Source organism: Sinohyriopsis cumingii, chromosome 14, assembly GCF_028554795.1.
Source record: "Sinohyriopsis cumingii isolate HCF-2022 chromosome 14, ASM2855479v2, whole genome shotgun sequence".
Taxonomy (NCBI): domain Eukaryota; kingdom Metazoa; phylum Mollusca; class Bivalvia; order Unionida; family Unionidae; genus Sinohyriopsis; species Sinohyriopsis cumingii.
In genome coordinates this window covers 90,021,016-90,044,653 of record NC_142974.1, presented here as the reverse complement: position 1 = coordinate 90,044,653, position 23,638 = coordinate 90,021,016, and the positions used below count along the sequence as shown (strand labels likewise).

The following is a 23,638-nucleotide window of genomic DNA, read 5'->3' as shown; positions in this document are numbered from 1 at the left end:
CTGTCTGTGTGGGTTCGAGTCTAGGATTCGGCCAATGTGGGTATGTGAGAAAGCTTGCCAGTAGCTTCTCGTGGGTCAGTGGTTCTTCCCGGTGTTTTCCCGGGTTCTTCCTCCACCATTAATACTGGCCGCCATGTATAGCCTATCATGGGCTGAAAAATGGCGTTAAACAACATATCAACATCAACATCAACATAATGCTACTCGAGAGTATTTTAAATTGTGTTCCCTTGACAGAAAATAGGCACAATGCAAACTTATGATAACCACCATTGATGTCTTACTGCTATGACCAGCACTAAAACATCGAGAAAAAATCGGAACTTTGTTCATTATTTGAAAATTTAAAGTTGTTCAGTAGCTTCAGTGGACAACAAATAAATTGACTAAGCTTTTCCTGTCCACAGTATTTCTCTAGCAATAATGTAAAAACAAGGGAGAGTTCTAAATGTAATGCTTGGTTTTGATAAATAAAGCCTTCATATCCAAGTCTTCTGGATGTATGTTGCCAAAATATGTATATTTAGAATTACTACAATGACTAGTCATTTTAAAATTTTATTTAGATTCGTGTTGCTATTTTTAATTACTTCAGTGTTAATACCAATTTATAAAATATTTAAAACTGATGATTAAACAGGCCTTCTGAATGTTAAGAGTGATGATTAAACAGGCCTTCTGAATGTTAAGAGTGATGATTAAACAGGCCTTCTGAATGTTAAGAGTGATGATTAAACAGGCCTTCTGAATGTTAAGACTGACGATTAAATAGGCCTTAAGAATGTTAAGAGCATTGTAGACCAAAAAAATCTGTCCAGCTTTCACAGAACATCTTTAACTTGAGTACATACTCATCTTGATCTGCAATTCAGCCATCATTTGTAAACTGTAACAAAGATACTGAAAAAGTGGATAGTCTTCAAAACAACTGTCCATGCATGTGTAGGTCATACAGTGGAGATAGCTAATTTGGAGTCGAGTTTACAGACTCAAATCGCGAAAGAATGTTTGGTGTAAGTGGGGACAGGTTGAAATAGATTTCATATGTTAGGTAGGAAACATTTTGAGAATATTTCTCAAATAGTTCTATCAAACTTTCTTCCATTTTCATTGGCAGTTGCTAATTATGGTTCTGCACTACAGTTTCATACATTGCACAGGGTTTGATTTGTACAGAAGAAGAATTTCCAATGATTTCATCTCTGGTTATCCTGGTTATTTAAAATGGATCCTTTTACATTTTAGGTATTGTTAAATAACTTTAAATTACCTTGAGTTTGGTGTATGACTGATGGGTGTAATTTGGGTTACTAAACACAGAGACTTATTTCAGATGTGAATCTTTGACCAGGCTGCTAGATGGGATTCAAATTTTTCCCTCTTTTTTACTTTCTGAACTTGAGAGGTAATTTGGAAAAAAAACTAGCCTACAACTTTTTAAAACTTTATTTTTTACATTTTATAAATCATTTTCAGAATTTAGCACTGTCTACTCTGGTAAAATTCAAAATTGTAATAATTGCTGAAGTGTATTCTGGACTAGTTCAAACTCCTCCCTTAAGTACAAGGGAGCTGAAATTTCAGTCAGATGTCAACAAATTTAAAGAACATCCAATTTACACTTAATTACCATAGCTGCCAACCTTCCAGGCTCACAATTAGTGAAAATAGGGATAAAAAGTCATGAATTTAGACACGAATTCGTGAAAAATACTATGACAATAACTCCATCCACTCTGACTACTCCAACCGTCAATACTACACTATATCAAGTTCACAAAATAAAAATAAAACACTACATATATGCAGAAATATTTATTTATCAAGACATGATACTGTGGCAGACTTGAACTTCTTCAACTGCTTGAACGTAAATTTGTCTTCTAAACAGTTCCGACTTCTTGCCTGCTGGTTGATCTTGGGGACTAAAATTGCTGACAAATTTTCTGCAGCTAAGGAGGCCCTAAAGTCTGTCTTATTTTTTCCTCACTAAAGAAAATACTCTTTCACTGTCACTGTTGCTGTGAGGAATGCACAGGAGCTGCAGCATTTTTGGTTCTTCCACAGGAAAATTTGGAAGCGATTTTCAAGTCCGGGAACATATGTCAGAACAAATGTTTAGCATGGTCTCCAGCTGATAAAGGTAGATTGTGTTCAACACAAGAAAACTCACAAATAATGCTTAAGCGCCAATGGTTTAAAATATTCCAGAGCTGAAATCTGCAAATTCTTAATTTTCCCAACTTCTACGTGTATTTTGCAACCGACATTCTTCCTCACATCGTCTCTGCAATGGCACACTGAGTGCAAAAAGCATGAATGAATATCAATGTTTAATGGCAGAATGCACGGCCAATATTCCAAATTAAACTTCACTTTTTGAGTAATGCATTTCTTTTTCCTTGGTGGTGAAGACATTTTCAAAATCTTACATGCGATGCTGAACAGTAACTCGAAACAGTGTTTTGATGCATGCGCGGAGCAAATTTCCAGTTAGGCCCCAGTTTCTCTCAAAAGCACTTGTAAAACTACTCTCATACATATAGATTAAAATAGGCTAAAATGCTTGCGACCGGGCCAACTCTGCTAATCGGCTGTAGATCTACTAATATCGTGACCAGTGGTACCGGACTGTTTCGGCAACTGCGAATATCAAGACTAGCGCTTAACAGGAAATTGGTTATTTTATTAAAGATTTAAAATAATTGAGGATCGGAAAATTTGTGAAATTTTGTCTTACGGCATGAATCCATGAATCGCTGAAAAAGTCGTGAAATTCACACCAAATTCGTGAGGGTTGGCAGCTATGAATTACATATTTTTCTGTCATCAAGGGGTGGCTGAAAATTAAGTTTTTCCCGTGACTGAGATCAATATTTGAATAATTGAAGAGTTTTTCTCAGTCAGGAACATATCTATTATCATTCCAGAATTTTCCCAAATTCGGGTCACCTGGCATCTCAGTAGTTTAGACGTAACAATGATAATAAACTTGTGCTACTGGACTGACAATGGATTATAGACCACTGTATATGCTCTTCTGGTCAGTACATCTGAATTCAATAATAACGTATAATTTCTACCCAGGCATGAGCAGGGTTTGGCTGACTTAATAGATTACTGACCAATCAGTCTCTATGAATGAACTTTTGGTCGAGTCATGCTGTGTTGAAAAAAAAAGTACTGAGCAAAAGTCGTTTCCAGTTTCCCAAAATCAATGGGCTTCCATTTTATGCAATATACGAGTCAACCACCAACTTTGGCGAAGGTACATGGTCAAGAACTGAAACTTTTGCAAAGAAACCAATTTTCTTTTATCAGTTATACTGACCTTGACCTGTGATCCCAACTATTAATGGCATCTTCCTTATCCTACATGCAAGCCATCTAAAGTTTGATCATGGTATAAAATGTAGAATTATTGTACATGTGCACACAAACAACACTTCTTTCCATCAGTGACTTTGACCTTTTCCCCCAAGTCAATAGTCTTTCTTACATCAGATGCAAATAATCCATAAAGGTTGGTCAATAAAAGCAATGTTATCGTGCACAAATTATTATCCTTTTTCTATCACAGCAGACCTTGACCATGTGACCCCAAAGTCAACAGGCTTATTCTGTACCCAAAATGCAAGCCATCCGACAAAGTTTGGTAGCTGCAGGATGGTGGAGAAATTACTGTGCAGAAATAAAATATGGAATAGATGCAGACCTGCCAACCCTGATGAGTCCGTCTCAGTATGGCAGTTGATTTTTCCCCAGTAAGATTGATCAGTTTTCAGTAAGGTGTAATAAAATATCATAAAGTGCTATTGCAAAGCTGGAAAACATAATCAGAAGTTTGATGCATCAACAATAAACATTATGTTCAACTGAAAAGTTTATTTAACCACTAGCAAACTCTAGCTCCAAGCTCTATGCAGCTCAATGGCTTGTTGCTATCTCTCAACTTGACAATTCTAGGAAATTCTTTCCATTTCACATGACGACGGCAACTGTATCTCCCGCCATGAGACATACTCATATTGGCATGTGATGTCCAATAAACGTAATTGTGTCCTTTCCAGCTTTTATTCACAAGAATCTGAATAGTCAATTTTATTCTTCTGTGTTGATTGTTAGAACTTTTCTTGAAGCTTATTTTCCCTTTTGTCTTAAACTTGCATCACTTTCTAGACACCATTTAAAAAAATTCTATAATCAACAGTTTGATCATGCAGATGCTTTGCATTAACAAATAGGTGCAGTTTAAAGCATCTGGGGTGCTGCTGTAAAGTTAGTCTGGTTCCCTGACTAATTTCACTAACTCTTAGATGAAACCCGGATCCAAATAAAACACATGAACCAATTATCCAGATTTGATGGCAAGAATCATTTTTCCGTAGTTTTTTATGCCGTAAGTCCATATTTTAAGGGTAATTTTCATAAGATTTACAGCAAAATCGTAAGAGTTGACAGGTCACCATAAAATAATATGCTTTGACCTGCATGTACAAAATGTAGCGATAATAGGAATTTGTTCACAGAAAGTATAGAAAGAAAAAAATACAGGTCATTAAAAAAGGGTAGGAAAAAGTAGACAAAGTCAGCCAGAGAAAGACAGCATTATTGTTTCCAAATTAAAATAAAGTGGGTAATGAGATACCTGATCACCATGAGCATGACGGCCTATGATGATTGCTTTTGTCCAGCCAGGTACAAGGCGTGGGATCTTCTGGCAGATTATGGGCTCTCGGAACACTGTGCCACCAAGGATGTTTCTGATTGTACCATTTGGACTGAGCCACATCTTCTTCAGCTTAAATTCTGCAAGAGATAGCCAAATTTTCAGTAAACTATATTTCTCCCAAATACTTATTCCTTTCACATTGTTAGGAAATAAACTTGCTACCCCCTGAATCCAGTCCTCCCAAAAGATGAAACTTGTCTTTACATCTGTATCATACTGATGAAGGGCAGTAGCTCCTGCCCATTACCTCCCTTTGACTGTGCCTGTCGGCCAACTGCTTCTGTAATGTCCTGCATCCAACTGTTACATTTAAAAACAAGGCTTGTTGCTATCAATATTTACAGGAACTGAAATCTTCAGAACTTTAAAGCAAATAGTCATGCTTACAGCCACAAAATTCTTGTCTAAGGCTGTTAAGCTTTCTGAAAGGTATCCAAGTGAGTCATGTACCTGAGAGATCAAAATTCGACTATAACTGGCTTTCTGAGATGAAATCCTTAGAATTTCTTGGATCATAAATCTTGCTGGGCAGATGGTCTGTAATTTTTTTAAGAGTGAAGAACATGAAAGGGAAGATTCTTGTCCTTCTCATCTAAGTCTATCAAAGCCTTGATCTTACAGCTCACATGTATTTTCAGAACCTCATGCATCACAGCGGAGGACTTAATCCCCTCAACTTTCACTCTGCAATAATGCTCTGCAACGGAGGAATAAGATACTTACAAATTACCACATTATCTGAAGTGTGCTAACAGTTTTCCAACAGGAAATTATATTGGGCTGCTCATCTCAGATACTGAAGTATGTTAATATTTTCACAAGCTTTTTGAGCATGACAAAACTTTTAATTTAAATATTCAAGGAAAATGATAGTATAGTGCAAACCACAAAATTAAGATGGAAAATTTGTTGAGGCAAATAAGCTTACCTGATTTTTATAACACTCTCACTGAATTGCTAACTATTTTTCTTTGTCCATATAAAATGTTGCATGTCCCCCAACTATGGAAGGTGGGCGACAGTGTGCCCAGATCTTTTAGTCCTCTTTACAAATCATGTATGCATCTATGTGTAACCAGATGTACTGACTGGAACTGGTATATCTAGCCAACAAGACAACACAAATATCAGATTCTTTCCCTACCTTGTACTCTCTCCTCATCTGGAGTAATAGTAGCACATTTAATTCCCACGTTATACTTCCTAATAGCTTCTGCAGCATCAATGGTAACCTGGTCATTGGTTGCATCTCTGTATGGCAGTCCCAGATCATAGTACTTGCAGTCCACATCCAGATAAGGGAAGATCAACTGAAACAGAATTTTTTTAGTGTGAAGCATACAGAATGTGTGACTATTTCATGATAGAAATTCCAATAACTACTGCCTTGCTGGGAGTGGTGACATTAGAACTGAATGCACTTACCTCTGCTATAGGGGAGTGGTGACATTAGAAACTGAATGCACTTACCTCTGCTATAGGGGAGTGGTGACATTAGAAACTGAATGCACTTACCTCTGCTATAGGGAAGTGGTGACATTAGAAACTGAATGAACTTACCTCTGCTATAGGGGAGTGGTGACATTAGAAACTGAATGCACTTATCTCTGCTATAGGGGAGTGGTGACATTAGAAACTGAATGCCCTTACCTCTGCTAGTCAGGACCTTGCTAAATGAAGTTGCTACATTGTGAGTGGTGTCAATAGAAAATATAGACCAGTGGGTGCATTTTTAAATTTTCCTCTGATAGGGCACAGTTCAATGAATTTGCCACATTGGGAGTGGTGTCATTAGAAACCAGTTACCAGAAACCAAGATATGCAGTGCATTATTTTGCACATTAGGGTCTTGCTCAATGAAGTTCCTTCATTTGAATTCGTGTCATAAGAAACCAAGGACATGTGTACATAACCTGCTCAACAAAGTTGCCAGAAGGCAGGGGTAAACTTAGTAATGAATTTTAGGGAGAAATGACTTCTCCTTTTGGACAGAATAGGGAGAAGTAAGAGCTGAAAAGAAATGTGTGTGTTTGTGTGTGTTCCAAGTATAAAAAAATCTGAGTTCTATCTATATTATAAACACATCTGGTGCATGTTTAAAAACTCATTCATATTCAGTGTATTTTGGCAATATGTCTTAAAAAGAGAACAACAAAAGCTATACATTGTAATGAATTTTAACTGAGTAACTAGATTACAGTATTGTAATTGCAAGTTAGTACAAATGCTTAATCAACTAAATTTAATCAAGAATTTATTTTTTTTACTTTCTAGTTCATTATAAAAAGGCATTTGAAAAGATTTCTAGACTAGTTTGAAACAACCCCAGTACCATATACATAAGAGTAAATGCACACATCTTTAATATCATATTGTTCGTCCTAATTTCTTTGTTGCCGATAAAATTTTACTGTAACTGTTCATTGACAACACAATGAAGAGATAAAGTCAGTATATGAATGAACTAAACCTTTTTTTTCCAACCGAATGTAGACCACCAACATGCAAGTGCATCTATTTTTAGAAAGAGGTTTTCTTAATGTAACCACTCACTTTATAGCTTTGTAGCACTATTACAATGAATAATAGGATTGCAATTGTAAGACTTCATAATTTGTCTACTTGGTGTAACATTATGCATTGGTTAAATATTATCTGCTTTGCTGTTTCTTTGTTTTTCTTCGTATTTTCACAAAAATGAGTAAACTCAGACTAAAACCTTATCTTTACAGCATCTCTTGAATTCCGCAACATAGCATTGTCCCGTATATTTATGACCTACAAAATTCCATTTTAAAGCTAAGTATTTAATAACATAATATTCAGACTGCTTTCTATCAACTGTATATTTTCCTGACTATATTTGCTAAATTGTTTGCAAAGAGACAATCTAATAAAACAGTACTTCCCAGAACAGTGATGTTCACTATTATTTCCCCATGACAGGTTCACTTATGGTTCCAAACTGATTTTTATCAAGAAAATAATGTACATGCAGCAGTTAAAAAATCCTTGTTACCAATTTTATTCTTAAAACTCAAAGTGCTATTTACATAAGTTTAAGTTTCAAAAGACAAGTTTGTATGTTTTTATCACCAAAGGAAATGGTTAATGGTCAATCAGCTATCAAAACACATGCCTGTGAACGTGCAAGAGTTTGTCTGCATAACTGATAAACACCAACTATTTGATGGCTTGAAGCCTACATTTCACCTTGAGCTATGTATTATAACCCAACACTGGAACTAACCTGAACAAGGCGAGGGAGCATCTAAATAAAAAGGACAGTCATTCAATGTTCCTTAAAAATAAATCACATGTCCAAGTTGTTTTTGCTTTCCTAACAGAAGAAGGTAAAGTTTAAATTTTTTAGGTGATGCAGTTGTCCACTTCACCTGAGAAGGGTTTTACAAAGTTGCAGGACTTACCAAGTGCTTAAGTAATGCAAAAAAACATTTAAATTTTGGAATATATGGTTTAGCTTAAAAGTATTAAGCATGGCTTTCCTTATCAGCTGGGAGATTTATGTCGCTAGTTTTACTTTACATCAGGCTACTTTAAAAAAACAACTATCCCCATTAGGAAGGTCTACCAAACCCCCCACCAACTTTTGCGAACTCATCCTACAACTTTAAATCTAATGGAAGGCCCTGATTATGATATGGAATTTTCTGTCCTGATCTTTCACTCATTTAACTCATTTACTGAATGCCAAATTGTGTATTTTATCTAGTGGTTCATCACAGAAATTGAGACCCTTCCGTGATTAATCCAACCTCTAAAAAAACATACTAGCAACCATCAGTGACTGCACTGCAATGAAAGATTACTAAATTGTCTGAATATTTTAACTGACAAAAATGTTGGTTTCACAATGGAAATTAACTGTCATCTTGAGAAGTTGTTAGCACCTTTTGTGAGTGCTAGAGCCACAATAGATACAGTATTTACCATATATACTGGGACACGATAAAATAATTATTTTTCTGTCCCAGAACTAAGGGTGAAACTTTTTTCACCCAGGTCATATGTCCCAAGACTTAAGAAACAAAATAAATTTGTATTTAATCTGTGCCCCGCCCACACTGCAATAAAATAGACAAGAAAGGCTCATTTGATAATAAAGGAAAGAAACTAACCTTGTATTACTATAATTTATTCCTTTTTTTTTCATCACGAGTATTAAAGAAAAAAATATATTCACAAATTCCATCTATGCACTAATGTAGTGTAGGCATCCATTCTGTAGCGTATATTGCTTGTCTCAGATAACACGAGACATTGTTCACTGACAATAATGAAGTGGGTGACTAAGCTGCCTAAAAACTGTAAACTTCACCTTCTTCTGTTAGGAAAGCGAAAACGACTTTGCCCTGTGATTTTTTTTAGAGGTACAGAGACTGGCCATGCTTTTTTAGATGCCCCCTCGCCTTAGCCAGGTTAGTCCTAGTATTGTGTTGTAGCGAAATGTATTCATCAAGCCATCAGTAACTAGGCCTAGTTTTGATATCAATTATGCTGACAAACTCTTACACATTCACAGGCATGTGTTTTGATAGCTGACTGACCATTAACCCTTTCCAGAGTAAGTTACCAACTATCACTGCCCAATTTCTGCATGTTATCCTTCAATGATAAAACATACAAACTTATGTTTCAAAGCATTAACAATAGCATGTAAATAGTAATTTGTGTTTTAACCCTTTACCTCATGCAAGCACCTTTGGATGCCTCTATGCCATTCTCATGGAATGCCTTTTGACAGCCCTACCTGATTTGCATGGAAGCCACTTTCAGGTAAAGCACTCTCTCTGATACAACATTCATTGGTGTGAATGACCATTGTGTCAGATCACATGGTCACTGTTTACGATCTGGCTGAGATCTCCATTTAAGGTAACTAGGTAGTATTCTCCACTCACCAAAATGGAGGCCACAGATTTCGTTCTGTACTTATCTGAGTTTTCACGGTAAGAATCACAACTATGAAAGTTTCAATAACTTAAGTAAAGGGCCTGATACTGATGTTAGCAGCAATTAGTTTTTATAAAGTATCAAATTCAAATGATTTAGTTATGCAGAGGCAAAGAACTTGTGAATTTTGAATATGAGAAATAGCAGCCAGGGTTGGTCATGTGACTTCACTGAATTGACGATGAACGAGTTCTCTCAAAATTTTAAAGCACATCAAAAAATTCTTCCTTGAAAAATAATTATACAGCTATAATGATCGCATTTTACTCTTAAATCTTTCTATACATAATATATGTGTACAAAAAATGTAAAATGGTTAAAATTAACATTAGCAGGCCTATGTGTAAGGAGTTGAATAAGTAAAAGGTGTTCTATTTATAGCACACTGTACTGGGTAACTTTGCTAAATGTATATCGAAGGGCTAAAAAGCCGAACACTCTATGAGGTAAGGGGCTGAGATCAGACTCAGTGGTCTGGCTATTTTATCTGCCTCTTGTACATTATTTCGTCATAAAATTAGTGTGAAACAGTAAGTGAACCATTAAAGGGGAAATAATGGCAGACATCGATATGTCTGGGAAATACCAGTTAATTTGACTGTTTGCTTTTGTAAATCATTGGGCAAATATATTCAGAAAAGCATACAATTCATAGAAAGCAGAGCCTAGGTATTATGTTAAGATTTAACTTTAAAACGCAATTATGTTGGTCAGAAATGTATGGGACAAAGTGATGTTGTGGAATTCATGAGAAGCGTTATATGGTCAAAGTTTTCTGATTTGACTCATATTTGTGAAAATACAGAAAAAAGAAGCATGTGTGTTTATATGCATGTGTGTGATTCGGATTTTTAATGTAGCTTTAACAATTTTTCAGTCATTTCGCTATGATGTCTGCAGTGTGGCAGTTTATAGTGATGTCTAGCACTTGGGCATCATGCTGTGGACATGTAGCATGATGTCCCATCCAGTCATATTACCCTGACACCATTTTACAAAACCTGTTGGTTTTCACCCTTTTCTGTTATTTAGTGTAAGACCAAAGAGTTGTAACAATAGATGTGCACTTCAGAAAGCCTGTATACTGATCTTTACTTTGCCATTAATCAGGAGGAACAAGGGAGTAAAGATTTGGGGAAAGTAAGACAAAATCTTGTGGGAAAATAAGCAATTATATACTTAAGTTATATATAACACCAGTATGATAATTTCAAATTTCAAAAACACTGGCTGGTCAGAAAAAATAGAATGGGGTCTATCCACACTAACCTTTTCTTTGATCTTTTCCCAGATGATTCTGGTCATTTCATCTCCATCCAGCTCAACAACTGGGTTTGCAACCTTCACTCGCTTCTTTGTGCTCACTAAAAGAAACCATAACATGTAAGAATGACAATTACTGTAATATATTCTTCAAATGAATGAAACATACATCATTGTGCACTTACATGTAGTCCAATTTAATAAAGGTTGTACAATTAATCACAAATTTAAGCTGAAAGGGCACAGATAATTATATAAAGTAAAAAAGCTGTTTCACATCTGTTTAATTAAATTTTGCCATCATTCAGTGATGGCACTAACAAATAATGTTCTACACATTTTCTCAGCAAATCAACACTTGTTTACTTTACCACAGACCTCCTGTATTCATTCAGACAAAGCAGGTGATGATGCATTCTGAAACCAACAGCTTAACAAACATACTTAAGATTCATGGTTTGGTCATCTGACAAGTTACATTTAAAGAGATGAAAAAGCACAATCACTTCAATATTTTCCGTAGTAGATAAACTTTTCTATATTATTTTCAATTAATGCATATGCAATTTATTTGGTACGGTATGCTCCATCAATCAATGGACTGAATACTGCAATTTATTTGGTACAGTATGCTCTGTCAATCCACGGACTGAATTCTGCAAACTGTACCAAATTGTCAATCAGCTTAGTTACTAATTTGTTACATTTTGACCAAAGTATCTTGTCAAGAAGCTTACATATTAAACATTCCATCACCAAAAAACAATGATCCAAATTTGTATTTATACAGGATTTAGCAGTTAGGTCAATAACTTCAAATTTCTTAAATTATCCCCACAACCAAAATGGCACTTAATCTTTGGGAACCTAAACTAACCTTAAAGTTACATGAACAAAGTTTGGACTAGTACAATTAAAAGCAATAATAATAGAACATTAATTGCATGAAAATACACATGTACACAGTACAAAAAAAAGGTTGGGGTCAGTCTGGATGTGCAGCTGTGGAGGGGGGGAGGGGAATTTTTTCCCCGCATGATGTCATCATTCATCATCATTGGCGACTCGGTCTCGAAAGACCATGCGAATAGCGCCCTTGGGGTGTTGCCTGTCTCTGTTGGCAACGTCTGCTGTGGCTGTGCAGGCCTATACGTGAGTGACAGTCCCTACTGCAGTTGGTGCAGACATACTGGGAAGTCTGCATTACTGTGGTTGCTGTTGCGTTCTTCTTTCTCTTACGTTTCTCTGCCATCAACTGGCCTCTCCTTGCATCAGCGACTGATATGCCATTGTTTACCATCAGTCTCCAGGTGCCTCGGTCCTCAGCCAGCTCTTCCCAGCCATCGGGTGAAATGTTGCATGCCTTCATGTCCCTCTTGCACACATCTTTGAAACGGAGTGAGGGGCGTCCGACTCTTCTCATGCCAGTGGCCAGCTGTCCATATAAGATGTCCTTTGGCAGCCTTCCATCCTCCATGCGTCGGACGTGACCCAGCCATCGAAGGCGGCGTTTAATTAGCAGGGAGTACATGCTGGGGGTTCTTGCACGCTGCAGGATCTCGCTGTGTGGAACACGGTCTTGCCAGCTGATTTTCAGGATGCGTTTTAGGCACCGTATATGGAAGGAGTTGAGCCGGCATTCTTGCCTCATGTAGGTACTCCACGTCTCACTTCCATATAGAAGGGTGCTGAGAACGCAGGCCTGGTAGACTTGGACCTTGGTGTGCTCTGTCAGCGCGTTGTTTTCCCAAACCCTCTTTGTTAATCGAGCCATGATGGTGTTTGCCTTTCCAAGCCTTCTGTCCAGCTCCATATCAATCGAGAGAGTGTTGCTGATGGTTGACCCTAGGTAGGTAAAGTTGTTGACTGCTTCCAGGGTGACACCGTTGATTTTGATTGAAGGGGCAATGGTGGTATCTTGCACGCTGACATTTGTTTTTTCCAAGCTGATTGTGAGACCAAAGTGCGTGCAGGCAACAGCAAAACGGTCTCCCAGTCTCTGGAGGGCTTCCTCGGTGTGGGCCACAAGAGCTGCGTCATCTGCAAAAAGCATCTCCCTGATGAGCACAGCTCTCACTTTGGTCTTTGAGCGCAGTCGTGCCAGGTTGAACAGGCTCCCATCAGACCTGGTGTGTAGATATATGCCATCCGTGGATGTGTCGAAGGCGTAGGACAGGAGCAGGGAGAAGAAGATCCCAAAAAGTGTTGGTGCCAGCACGCAGCCCTGCTTCACACCACTGTTAATTGGGAAGGAAGTTGAGGATGATCCATCATACATGACTGTTCCCTTCATATCTGCATGGAAAGAGATTATCATGCTGAGGAGTTTTGGGGGGCAACCGATCTTACTCAGAAGTTCAAAAAGGCCCTTCCTGCTGACCAAGTCAAAGACCTTGGTGAGGTCGATGAACATCATGTAGAGTGGTTGACCTTGCTCTCTGCTCTTCTCTTGGAGTTGTCGTAGGGAGAAGATCATGTCTGTCGTCGACCTGCCTGCTCTGAAGCCGCACTGTGATTCCGGGTACACACGGTCTGCCAGCAACTGCAGCCTGTTGAGTATGATGCGGGCGTACACTTTACCAACAATACTCAAGAGCGAGATCCCTCTGTAATTATTACAGTCACTGCGGTCGCCCTTGTTTTTGTAAAGGGTCACAATTGTGGCATCACGCATGTCTTGGGGGACTACTCCTTCCTCCCAGCAGCGGCAAAGTAGCTCGTGCAGTGGTTTAATCAATGCTGGTTTTCCACGTTTGATAGCTTCGGGTGGGATGCTGTCACTACCTGGTGCTTTGTCGTTTGGAAGGCAGTCGATTGCTTTGCTGAGCTCCTCTAAGGTTGGCACTTTGTCGAGCTCTTCCATGGTGGGCAGATTCTTTATGCTGCTGAGGGCTGCATCAGTGACTGACGTTTCTCGGGAGTATAGTTCTGAGTAGTGCTCCACCCATCTGGCCATCTGTTGCCCACAGTCTGTGATCTTCTCTCCCGTCAGGGATTTCAGGGGAGCGACCCCTTTCACTGTAGGGCCTAGAGCCTTCTTGATGCCACTGTACATGCCTTGGATGTGTCCGGACTCGGCACTTCGCTGGATCCCTTCACACAGTTGTTGCCAGTACTCGTTCGCACACTGTCTAGCAATGCGTTGGGTGTTACTTCGGGCACTTCTGAGAGCAGCAAGCGTCCGTTCATTAGGGCATTTTTTGTAAGCTATGAAGGCTTTTCGTTTCTCCTCGATTTGTGGTTCCATCCTTGATAGGTGTGCATTGAACCAGTCCTGGCTGGGTCGTTCCTTCTTGCCAAACGTTGACATAGCTGTACTGTAGATGGCACCCTTCATGGCGTTCCACTTGGCTGTAGCGTCATACTCAGGCAGGTCCTGGAGAGCCTTGTTCAGGGCAGACACATACTCCTCCACCTTGGCAGGGACTGACATCTGTGCAGTGTTTATGCGAGGACATCCTTTTGGTTTTGTGCGGTGTAGCACATGTGGCTGTAATCGCACTCTGCTGCTCACAAGGGCATGGTCGGAGTCACAGTCTGCACTGTGGTAGGTTCTGGTGGAGAGGACGCTGTTAAGGGCAGAGCGCCTGGTGATGACCAAGTCGAGTTGGTGCCAGTGATGAGATCTGGGGTGTTTCCATGACACTTTGTGTTGTGGCTTACACTTGAAGAAGGTGTTTGTGATGCACAGGCCATGGTAGGTGCATAGCTCCAGCAGTCTCTGGCCGTTTTCGTTGGTCTTTCCAGTGCCATGATATCCGAGGCAGGTAGGCCAGGACTCGTGGTCCGCACCTACTCTGGCATTAAAGTCGCCGAGGAGGAATAGTGGTTCATTTTTGGGGCATCCTTTGATCTGTTCGTCCAGCTGCCCATAGAACTGATCCTTCACGTCTTCTGATGACGTGAGGGTTGGGGCGTAGACACTGATGATGTTGACAGGACCTGAAGTAGTGGTGAGGCGGATGGACAAGAGATGCTCAGTGCCCCCTGTTGGAGGTTCAACCGAGGCCAGGAGATTGTTTTTGATGGCAAAGCCCACTCCGTGCTGACGGGGCTCCTCAGGTTCTCGACCCTTCCAGAAGAAGGTGTAGTTTTCCTCTCTGAGGGAGCCACTAGAGGCGAGCCTGGTTTCCTGGAGGGCAGCTATGCTGATATTTAGTCTGGTGAGTTCTCTATCGATGATGGCCGTCTTTCTGGTGTCGTCCACTTCTCTGAGGTCGTCGGAGATGCCTGTACACATGGTGCGCACATTCCAGCTTGCAAATCGAAGAGCTGGAGTCTTCTTTATTGGTTTCTTGTTTCTTTTGTCTGGTGTGGAATTACCGTCTGCTTGTCATGCTGAACAACACACTGAGCTCCAGACACCCACTGGAGCAGGCAGACGATGGCGGGTCAACACCTTATTGACCGGGGGCTGCCCGGCTTGAGGCGGGCGATAGTTGGCCAGTGGGACACGATGATCCCTCCCACCGTCAAAGCTGACCCGTGGCGCCCCTTCCCTACGCCAATCGGGTGGGACTTATAACCCGTAAACTGTCAGCTTCCGTGTTGTTTCCTCACTCAGTAGCGAGACTGGAGTGTCCTCTCCAGGGCGCAAGCCTGGGCGTGGAATATGGAGATCCTGGGCTGCCCAGACGTCAGGATCCCCCTCTCGTCCTTGCTGGTGGGGTCCAAAGGAATGCTGAGCATGACATTTGGCACCAGTTTGGATGCAGGAGCTGCCGGAAGGAGGTCGTAGTCGACCCCCAGCCGCCTTAGGGGCTCCACTCCTGATTTTCTGTCTGGGTTTACTCCCGTAGCCTTTCCTTCTCCCGAAGATATCCACAAGGCAGTGGAGCCATAATCCAATGGATGGGACTTGGTTGGTTTTGAATCAGAGTTTCCTTCTCCTAGATGAACTGCCTGACAAGGCTAACGAGCTTCATCTGCCCGGGTTTGGGGTCAGAGTTTCCCTTCTCTTAGACTGGTTGCCTGCCAAGGCTAATGAGCCCAGTCTGCCCACCCAGTTATACCGCATGATGTAGTAACTGTTAATTTCTCCTGGGCATCCCTCATATCATCAGCATCTTTTGCAATTCAATCAAAATTATGCAAACTTAGTTTTGAAATGGGTATGTGTGGCATATACAATTTTAAATATTGTACAATAAAAATAGCCTCTGGTTTTGGCTTGAAATTGATCTAAATGGAATTTCTTCTTGTTCTTGTTCCCACACCTCATGTACTGTATTATGAATAAGATGAATACATATCTACTTATAATGCCTTTGTATATTACAGGAAATGGCTATGCTATGTGTTTGGCAAAGCAATAAATTATATTTTTAACTGCACTGATCACCATTAATATGTAACATTTTTTTTTTCATGGCTTGAAACAGGTATCCATCATAGAACTTTGTTAATTCCCGTATATACTCACATATAACCTGAATATTTTAGGCAAATTTTAAAGGTTTAGAAGGGGGGGGGGTGGCTTATCCACGGGCCAGTGTCTAAACTTGACAGTGTTTAAGTGTTTTTGTTGGCTACTGTAAAGGCTGTAAATCTTGGGACATGTAAAAAATCATTTTGGTGACCTGATACTTATTTAAATGTGATTGATTTTGTTATTATTTTGCATTTGCATATTTTCTGATTTCTCCAACATGAAAGTAAATAAAGGTTAATACAGACTGAAATTCGCAGGCCCGTTTGAGTTTACCTGGGAGACCAGGTTGAACTCTAATGTACAGTACTTACACAGTGTAAAGCGTGCACAGTGTCACTTAAATCCATCCCAAACACAGATGCAGATTTTGCTTTAATCATTGTTTTGATCAAATTGCATTCTTAGAGATAACATTTCAGCAAGTCCTTAATAGCTGTTTCAATTAAGCTGAATCACCTGCACACGAGTTACCCATTTTCAATGATATAAGTGATCCTACAAAATGAGGTAACATTTATAAAAAGGTACGCACGTTTAATTGTACAAGGCACATAACCAGCATAACTTACATGCAAATGAAGAGTGGTAATAATAACGGCTAAAATTCTCATTATAGATCAACTAATATCATCATCAGTCTATGTTAGTTTTGTGTTTTGGCTGAACAACATCAAACTTTCCACACAATTTAAAGCTTGATAGTTGGTGGATTTGTCTTTCATTTTCGGACAGCATTACAGGTTAGTTAATCACTAAAACCCCATAATGAACTTGTATTAATAGGGAATTTTGACCGGCAACTGTACCAGTATATTGATGAGTAATTGCCTAAAATCAGGAACTTTTTTCCGTGTCATTTTTAAAGCCTTGTTTTCACTAAATATTGATCCATCTTCCAAGTCTAAGAAATTTGCAAAGAATGCACGGTTTCTCCCTGTGACATGCCTTATTTTCCCCTCATGATGTGCCCTTTTTTTCATATTCTGGTCAGCTGTTGCCATACTGCACAATAGGTTGTTGTTTTTGTAGGGTTAAACGCCATTTTTCAGCACAAGATAGGCTATATATGGCAGCCAATATTAATGGTGGAGGAAGAACCCAGGAAATGCCCGGAAAGAACCACCGACCCTCGAGAAGCTACTGGCAAGCATTCTCACATACCCAATCTGAGACTCGAACCCATGCAGACAGAGGTGAAATGGCAGTGATCCATAACGGAGAGCACTTTAGACCACTCGGCCACTCGGGGCACCTGCACAATACGTAAAGGTTAGTCTAAAATAAACAAGCAAGAAAGCCAGTGCAACTAATTAAAAGCAATCCGTATTGATGCAACTATTTTGTGAAAATGACTGGCCCTCCATCATGATTCAAAGAAACCATGTTCTACACTACTTTGTGTTACGTAAGCACTAACAGTTGATTGAGAAAAAAAGGATTACCAATTTTGTTGAACTAAAGTTACCTAAATAGGCAGCCTCCCGGTACCATACATGCGGCAACTATTTTCCCCTCATTGTATATCTGACCTTATTCCCTTATTGTCAACTCACAAGGCATTTAGTATTGTCTACTATAAAACATGTGTATTTTGAATAAAGTTTTTGAGGACATATATGCTGCATGGTATGTATTTTCATTCCTTCTTTTAATTTAAAGATGGTAATTAACGTTCATCTATATAGTATGAAAATGCCAGGTGCTCACTTGTGTAAGTTTCTTTGGTGGGAATGAAGCTACAGCATTCACAGTGATCATTCTTGGACTGAAATTAACTGCCAACAATTTTATTGTTGTGGTTTATTTTTTGTTCTGGCTTATTTTCTGACTTTTGTATTGTTAGTAAAAACGAAATCATAAATTTACGTGAATAATGTTGAAACTTTACATCCTACATAGCAAAGAAGCGAATTCTTTCTAGTAAAATAATTATTTCATCATGATAATATTCACAGTAGTCCTACACGTAAGACCTCGGCGCTGATATTTATGTTTTGGGCGTCAGGGTCATAGCACTAAAACATAAATAACATGTGATACATCTTACATGTAGGACTATATTTACAGGTGATACACCAGAACATGCCTTTAATGGACTGCATATATCTATTTATGTAGAACTTTTCTTTTTTAGGAGAAATTAAAATCGAAGACATGATGTAATAATCAAGAATTCTCTGCAAAAATCTGGAAATATTATGAAATCGATTGATAGCAGACCTGCCAACCTTGACAAGTCTGTCTCAGTAAGGCAGTTGATTTTTTTTCCGTAAGATTGACCAATTTTCAGTAAGGTGTAACAAAATATCAACAACTGCTATCTCTCAACTTGACATAATTCTTGGAAATTCTTTTTCCACTTCACATGACGACGGCAATCATATCTCCCGCCATGAGACATACTCAAATTGACATGTAATGTCCAATAAATGTAACTGTTTCCTGTCCAGCCATTTGTTTTACACACAAGCACCAGGCTGGTGACTTAAAAAAACTCACAAGCCCTGACTGAAATTCTAAAAGCCTTGACCCCAATTTCCACATGCACAAAAATTTCCCCTTTTTTTAATACTGTCACACAATATTGCAATATCTGTAATTTGAATATAAATTCAATAGCGTTCAAATGAGTTTGAAAGTAATAATAATAATAAGGACTTTGAATAGCACCTAATCTTTAGAAGCTCTAAGCACTTTACAACATTAGACAACAACTGTAACATAAAAAACAATGATAAAATTACAAAAAACAAACACCATGAAATTAGAAAACATAAAAAACATGCTGAAAATATTTAAGGTAGGAAACATTATTAGGTCTTTGTGTCTCAGTTCAGTGGGCAATTCATTCCACGTTACTGGGCCCTGGTATGCAAAAGAACATTGTCCATATGACTTCGATTTCAGATTATAGAGGTCCATGGCAAAAAGTCATCTTAGGTTGGAACCCTTTCGTATATAAATCTGCAATGTCACATCATGCTTATACCTGCTCTATTTTTTCCAAATAAAATGCATCTAATGATTTGAAGAGCAGAGCAAAAGGAACATAAAACATTTCTTTTTGGTTAAGTACAGAAGTGGAGTTGATCAAATGGAAATGTTGAAAATTTTATAGATTTATTAAGTTATTAACACATTAACCCCTAGTGGTGACTTTACGGGGGCAGGAGGTAGTAGCCTACCGCCGAGCTCTGTAGCGTCATGGTCATGCATGATACACTAAAGTGGATGGTATTATAGAAAGGTAGACAGATGTAGCTCTACAATGATACTAAATAATCTGGAATATCTAGTTGCACTACAAAATATAGATAGAAAAACCTCATTTTTTGGACACGACTTTTCTTAACACAAAATTCGCCCGTGGTCAGAATCCCATTTCGTGTCCAGATTTTAGACTTTTTGGTCTCAGATCTAAGGCAAACCGGTATGAACTGCAAACAAACAGAGGAGCCTTTGCAAAAAGTAGGATAAGATGGGCATTTGGAATAAAGAATGGTCTCCATACAAAAATAATGGCTCCATTTAGCAAAAAAAACCAAACAAGTCCAACTTGTACCCTTCTGCTCATGCACGAGTCAAATAGCCAACGAAAAACGATGTTTCTAACACAACTAGGCAGTATGTTACTGAAAGATGACTGGGGATTTGGTGTTTGCGAGTCTATTCAGAAAATGCTTTCAAGATGCGTTTCCTACTCGATTTTCTGGCAAAAATGGCAAAAACCTCCAGGGGCAAAAATGGCAAAAACCTCCAGGGGTTAATGTGTTAAGTTGAAGAAAAACAACAATACATAATGCCTAAACAACCATGGGGCGATATCTCAGAATTAGTATATATGATCCTTGGGGTGACTTCTCCAGGTGCAGCTGGGTGACTTCTCCAATCACCATGGGGCAACTTCTCCTGACTAATGGGATGAGTTCTCCCAGGGCGAGTTCTCCATAATTCCTAACCTGTAACAATATAACACACGGGAAGAAACGAGTCCTCACCCCTCAAGTAGTTCCAACCCTGCTAGTTTATCCTAAATCCATCTGCTAATTTACAAGTTAAGTCAGCTGCAATCAAAAATTGTTCAATTTTCAATCCCACGTCCCTTGATTCATGGACGGATACTCGTAATTTACTTTGTAACGAAACCATGTGCCCGAGGGTATCAAATTCAAAGAGTGGAATCACATTAGCCAAACCGATCACTCTGAGTGGAAATAGATATATTTTAAATTGAAAATACAAAATTTTTTAACAGAAATTTACAAGTTGCATGCAAATTTTGTCTTACTGCTTTTATTTAGACGTAGACGTGGGAACAATCCAGTTTGGAGGTCGCATCAAGGTGCGTTATTAAATACTTTAGCAGTTAGTATCAATGGAATAAATAAATCGTTTAACGACTTACAGTTACATCTCTGGTGTGTATTTACAGCCAATGGTGATGTAAAGTTTTGCAGAGAATTGCCAATCCGGCTAATATTTCTTGCAATCGAAGTCAAGGTGGTTGCCATTCTTTCTCGCACTTGTAAAGAGACCGGCACCGGAAATATGCATGGACATTTTGATGTTGGAGGGGTTGTATCTTTCACTCTATAAAAAATAACTTTGATATTATCAATATTATTATTCTATACTATTTTAATTGTGACCATGAATGTATTAAAATGTAGATTTTTATTCACTGATTACATAATTACAAGATGATTTTATGCTTTACATTTGATCATATCATTAGTGAACTTCCCTAACATTAAATAGGTGTAACCAAGTCGTCATGTGACGTAATTAAGTTTCTTCAATGATTGGTCAATTAAGCATATCCGTTCGAGTCGGCAGCCATTATTGCCGTGGAAGAGGTACCAGGTGTGGTAATTATATGACTGTGGCACATTTGATTGCTGTAAGTTGTGTATGCAAATGATTATTAGTTTGATGTTTACATGCAGATGCTGAAGTGTATTCGATCTGTTAATTGATTATCATTCTGTATAATTATGCATGCACTAAAACCATATGGTTCAGTTAGTAACATTATGACCTTCATCTATTCATAAAGTGACTTTGGCTGTTTTATTGGGGGGGGGGGGGGGTTACACATCATTTAGCTTGCAATATTGCTTTCGTTTAGCTGATTTGATAGTTTAAATATGTTTCTAAAAATACATATTCATCCTTTAACAATGCCAAAGACTTAAAGTCATTTGGAAGAATAAAAATAATGTCGTGAGGATAATACTTTTAACATTTAGAAGCAGAATATCAATGAGTGAAAATTTATATGTGTGTGTGTAAGGCAGGTTTAGCAAACTGGTCTCTTAGTGGGTAGTGTTGTAATTAGTAAGATATCGACCCTGATATTTATGTTTTGGGGTCAAGGTCTAAACTATGGCAATATGTTAAGATGTTGACTAACATCGTAATGAGAAGTCAGATTGTTAGGAATATCTCACCTGATGGCCTGGTTAGGTCGTCTGCCTCGGATGTGGGATGTTGTGGGTTCGATCCCCAGCTGAGTCATACCAATGACTAATAAAAATGGTACTGACAGCTGCTTCGCTTGGCGTTCAGTATTAAGAGGTTAGTGTTAGGACTGGTCGGCCTGGTGTCATGATAATGTGACTGAGTGGGACAACATGCTAAGTGTCTGCATTGATGCCTCAGTGTTAGACATCACTATAAACTGTCATGCTGCAGACATCATAGCAGTATCGTAGCAATATGATTGAAAAATTGTTAAAGCTACGTTTAAAATCCAAATCACACATACACCTGATATCCTACATTTACACTTTTCTGCAAATTAAAGTCATAATGTTTTAGTCAGACTTTACTTATCCTGCCTTTTTGCTGATAAATTCAAATTCTCACAAGCAAAAGGACCAGTTTTCTAGATCTGTTGGCATACATTTCAGTTCCCTGGAATGCAATGGAAGCCAGGAATGCCAAAATTGGATTAAGTTGAAGTATGTTTCTTGGACAGAGCCAGTTCAAAGTATTTTAATATTGAACAAAGTTCAAGAGTCTTATCTTCCTTTTAGCTGACTCAGTATTCCATACTATTATCACATTACAGCCAACTGAAATGTAGGCCAACGGAACTCAGGGTAAGCAGGGTTTCCATACTATCGGGAAATAGGGAAAAAGTTTGGAGACATGATAAAAAATTTCCTGACCGTGAAAAGTCCTTGAATTTTGCAAACATTGACGAAAGTCGGGGAAAACCCTGGGAATTTTCCTCCACAACATGACGACTGAAACAATTACATAATTAAATCATAACTGAACTGATTGTGAGTTTAATTTATCAGTTTCTAACCAGAATATTAGGAGGTTGCAGTATGGATCATTTGGGTGCTTGCCATGAATATATTTGTTCAGATTGCTTATGTGAAAAACACACCTGCTTGATATTCATTTGCACACAATATTTAAGTCCAGATTGCTCATGTGTAAAACACACATGAGAAAATTCATCTTAGAGCATGGGTCAAGTCAGAATCAAATTAGTCATGTGGGATGTTCAAACTTGGTTTCAAGCATAGGCAGATGTAATGGAAACTGTTTTCTAAGTTATACTTTAATCAAATTCTGATGTGAGCAAAATCTGCAAGTGAAAATTTGGCTACTTTTTTGCTAACAAAGCTGCACACATGAACCTGGTAAATCTACCCAATTTGAACACCTTTCTGATGACTTCAGTGACCTAAGTGGTTAGAGCATCCACCTTGGATGTGGGAGATTGTGTGTTTGAACCCCAGCCAAGTTATACCAGACTTGTAAAAATGTTACTAGCAGCTGTCTCACTTGGTACGTAGCATTAAAAGGTTAGTGTTATGACTGCTTGGCATGGTGCCAAGATAATGTGACTGGGTGGGACATGATGCTGCATGTTTGTGGCATGATGCCCCAGTGCTAGACATCATTATTAACTGCCACACTGCAGATATTGTAGCAATATGACTGAATTTTTTTTAAAGCTATGTTAAAAATCCAAAATAACATACACACATTTAAAGGTTCTTATGTGCAGCTTATGTGAAGCTGAAAATTAGTGAGATTTTTCAGTATGAGCATACCGGTGCAAAAAAATGACAAAAATCTAAAGAAATATTTTAAATAAATTTTGAAGTCCTATTTATTTTTTTCATTTAAATCAAGATATTAATCGATTCTTGCAAACAATTTATAATAGCAACTCCATAATTATTTTGCTATTCAGCTGGATTAAATTTTCAGTT

At 38.6% G+C, this 23,638-nt stretch overlaps 2 protein-coding genes across 2 annotated transcripts in view; one reads left to right on the top strand and one right to left on the bottom strand.

Annotated features, from left to right (window-relative positions):
• Window positions 1-20,948, bottom strand: part of LOC149784347 (isocitrate dehydrogenase [NADP], mitochondrial-like) — a 38,171-nt gene extending 17,223 nt beyond the window's left edge. Inside the window, exons 1-4 of the mRNA XM_089932394.1 lie at window positions 20,806-20,948; window positions 10,976-11,070; window positions 5,877-6,042; window positions 4,649-4,809 (exon numbers count right to left, since the gene is read on the bottom strand). Of these exons, the coding sequence (XP_089788520.1) occupies window positions 4,649-4,809; window positions 5,877-6,042; window positions 10,976-11,070; window positions 20,806-20,911 (528 nt within the window). The 5' untranslated portion in view covers window positions 20,912-20,948. The remainder of the gene's footprint in view (window positions 1-4,648; window positions 4,810-5,876; window positions 6,043-10,975; window positions 11,071-20,805) is intronic.
• A 265-nt stretch (window positions 20,949-21,213) lies between these two features.
• Window positions 21,214-23,638, top strand: part of LOC149784346 (NAD(P) transhydrogenase, mitochondrial-like) — a 52,392-nt gene continuing 49,967 nt past the window's right edge. The window contains exon 1 of the mRNA XM_089932393.1: window positions 21,214-21,300. The gene's annotated coding sequence lies outside the window, so the exon portion shown is untranslated. The remainder of the gene's footprint in view (window positions 21,301-23,638) is intronic.